General features: G+C 31.0%; 1 protein-coding gene across 1 annotated transcript in view; it reads right to left on the reverse strand.

Annotated features, from left to right (window-relative positions):
• Positions 1-260: 260 nt before the first annotated feature.
• LOC142354321 (chymotrypsin-1-like) overlaps positions 261-3,672 on the reverse strand; it is a 14,105-nt gene continuing 10,693 nt past the window's right edge. Inside the window, exon 3 of the mRNA XM_075406588.1 lies at positions 261-672. Within this exon, the coding sequence (XP_075262703.1) occupies positions 533-672 (140 nt within the window). The 3' untranslated portion in view covers positions 261-532. The remainder of the gene's footprint in view (positions 673-3,672) is intronic.

Below are 3,672 nucleotides of genomic sequence, written 5' to 3' on the forward strand. Positions count from 1 at the left end.
CCACAATCTAGTTGGCTACTTTACACACCGTCACTAGTTCTAAATTGACTTTTAAGCAAAATTTGTCGGCTAATTAATTACCCTTCTACAGCCTGTAATTATAGTAAAAACTTCCATTTTATGTTAGTCATTTGAAAAATTATTATAGGTTTCATTACAAAAGACATATTTATGTAAAATCTGACTTGAAATGCCCTAACTCTTGTATAAGTAAAACAAAACGGGTTCTGCTTACTGATCAAGTTAACTTTAATCGACCCTTAGAAGCCAGTTTAGACCTGAGATACGATCTTTAATGTATGTAACAGTTAATATAATAAGAGTCGAAGCAGGTACAGAGAAGCCGAGGTACAGTTATATCTCAATTATCAACTTAACTTAATAATTATTTGCCCTTTGAGAGTTTGTTTCCAAGAAACACTTCAAATATTTTTAAAGTCAATTGGCTTCAGTTCGAAAGTCAGTTATGAGTCTTTTTTGGCGTATTGCGTTCTAATGATGATGGGCTTTATCGCTCAGTGGTATGATTCCGTTAGATGAAGTTGTTTATCCATGGTATATATGCTGATATCCTCGTATAAACACTAAAAGTTACGTTCTTATCACCATAGCTTGCTAATCCATACGCACAAATTGGTTCTTCGTTATCATCCAATGGGTACGATGCAGATCCTATAATAATAATAAATTGTTTGTAGTGCCGTTATCATAAAATAGCAGCAAGAAAATACAAACATTACACAAATACAGTCAATTACATTACAAAGTCGCCATTAAACCTAGTTTGTTTTCAGGCGCCTCACGGAAGAGTTGTGCGATTTAAGTTGAAATAATAAAAAAAATGTTTAAAATTAAAAATTTATCATTTCTTTTTTTTTCTTTCCAAACATGTAAATTAATGATATAACCGAAAGGTTAAAGTTTACATGCCTTAGTAGAGGTTAACTATTGAAGAAACTGTGTTCATGGAGAAACTATGATCAGAGGACGTGTAATTACGTAGTAAATCATTATGTATAAATATTGCTTCTGGGGGGGCGCAAATGATTTGAATCCACTAAATTGGGGGGGGGGGGGGGGGTGGAGGGGGGCATAATTCAACAAAAAGAGGAAAAAAATGAGGTTCAAAAATCAATCAACATTTATTAACAAAAATAGTAACAAAAGCCTATAAAATCTTTAGCTTATATTAAAACAGATCTTGATAAATTTACTAAAAAGTCTAATACAACCAATGGGACCAGACTTTGGTTAGGCTAAGCAATAGGAACGGACTAAAGACGCAGAGAATCTCAAAAAATTAGGAACAATTTGCAAGACCACAAATTATTGAAGCCGTTAAAATTATTGGCTATTATCTGAACTCAACATTACTCGAAGATAAACTTTTTAATTTTAGTTGTTCTTTTCGTCAACTTGTAACTTATTCTCGTCACTGAGAGGTCCCATCCAATTCCTTGAATTTCAAAAACTTGCATGTCTACTGATATTATGTTCTAACTGTTTTGATTAGTGGACAAGATACGATTTCTTAACAATTTTCTATGAGTGGTGCAATTGTTTCTTTTTCTCTTCTTTTAGCACATTCAGGTAAAAACAGATCACAATGATTTTCAAATGGGGCCCAAATGAACTTATTTATTCTTTCACTATAGTTTTAGCTGAATTAGTATAAATAAAAACTGAAACAAAAATCATAAACTTTAAAACTATTTGCTAAAAACTAACTGCTTTGGGTAATTTCATTCATTTTATCGAAAATTACAAGCCTATCAGACCTGTCAGCAATTTACGTCTACCTAAAAACAAAAACATCGAATTCAAGAAAAAATTGAGCGACAAAAGTGTCGAAGCCATTAAAAAATGAACTTTTCAATAATAAAGCTTCTATTTTCAATGACCTTTTTAAAAGCAATGGGATTTTTCTTTTTTCAATCCATATAATTTCAAAAAATAAACTGAAAACAAACTAGGTTTAATGGCGACTTTGTAATGTCGCAAATTGTAATTGATTGTATTTGTGTAATGTTTGTATTTTCTTGCTGCTATTTTATGATAACGGCACTACAAACAATTTATTATTATTATAGGATCTGCATCGTACCCATTGGATGATAACGAAGAAACAATTTGTGCGTATGGATTAGCAAGCTATGGTGATAAGAACGTAACTTTTAGTGTTTATACGAGGATATCGGCATATATACCATGGATAAACAACTTCATCTAACGGAATCATACCACTGAGCGATAAAACCCATCATTAGAACGCAATGCACCAAAAAAGACTCATAACTCACTTTCGAACTGAAGCCAATTGACTTTAAAAATATTTGAAGTGTTTCTTGAAAACAAACTCTCAAAGGGCAAATAATTATTAAGTTAAGTTGAGAATTGAGATATCAACACAGTTTCTTTTTCTCTTCTTTTAGCACATTCAGGTAAAAACAGATCACAATGATTTTCAAATGGGGCCCAAATGAACTTATTTATTCTTTCACTATAATTTTAGCTGAATTAGTATAAATAAAAACTGAAACAAAAATCATAAACTTTAAAACTATTTGCTAAAAACTAAATGCTTTGGGTAATTTCATTCATTTTATCAAAAATTACAAGCCTATCAGAACTGTCAGCAATTTACGTCTACCTAAAAACAAAAACATTGAATTCAAGAAAAAATTGAGCGACAAAAGTGTCGAAGCCATTAAAAAACGATCTTTTCAATAATAAATCTTCTATTTTCAATGACCTTTTTAAAAGAAATGGGGTTTTTTTTCAATCCATATAATTTCAAAAAATAAACTAATTTGGTCAAATAAATTAGAACAACGAAATTTTCGAGAAAACACGTATTTTTAACGCCATTGAATTCATTACCTTTCAACGGAAGCCAGTAAATACGCTAACTTATGCTTCGATGGAACAACAAATTTAATTGCCAACAATATTTCATCAACAGGATCTTACAGCAAGTTATTGACTATGAAAATAGTGCCAGAAATAGACTAAAAATTTAATAAAATAGTGCCAGAAGAAAGTTTCGAAGCAACACAAATCATAAGCTCTTCTCTCAAATTTTATCTATGATCCGTTGAACTTCTTCCTAAACCAATGAGGAATATCAGCAATAGGATGATGTGATAAGATTTCAAAAGGATCCAAAAATAAAATAGAGTAGCTGAAAATTAAAAAAAAATTATTAAGTCACTTGGCATTGAAGTTTTAAAACTAATAGGTAGAAGACAAAACCGCTAAACAGATTAATTTTGCGTGCAGTGGAATGAAAAAAGGATTTTTGCAAAACTGACCTTGACCAAAAATTCACGAATAAAAGTTTAGGATTGGTTAACCTTCAAAAAAATTTTCGAAGAATTATTTTAAAACTCTTAACAGCCATTAAACACAAAACCTTTCAACGGAGCTCAATAACTACGCTCAGATATAACCCAAAAAGAAGAGAGAAATCTTTGTCACGCACAGATCCCATTAATTCTTATGACTGTGAAAACAATAACAAAAACAGGCAAAAATCAAAATTCAGTAGAAAAGTTCGAGAAGAAAGAGTCGAAGCCAATTAAACCATTAGTTTTTCTCTGATCCACTGAACGTCCCCTTTAATCCAAAGAGATAGGCATAGTTTTTGGATAGTATATATAATGTTTGTATAAT

Source organism: Convolutriloba macropyga, chromosome 15 (genome assembly GCF_964194025.1).
Source record: "Convolutriloba macropyga chromosome 15, txConMacr16.3, whole genome shotgun sequence".
In the NCBI taxonomy this organism is placed as follows: Eukaryota; Metazoa; Xenacoelomorpha; order Acoela; family Convolutidae; genus Convolutriloba; species Convolutriloba macropyga.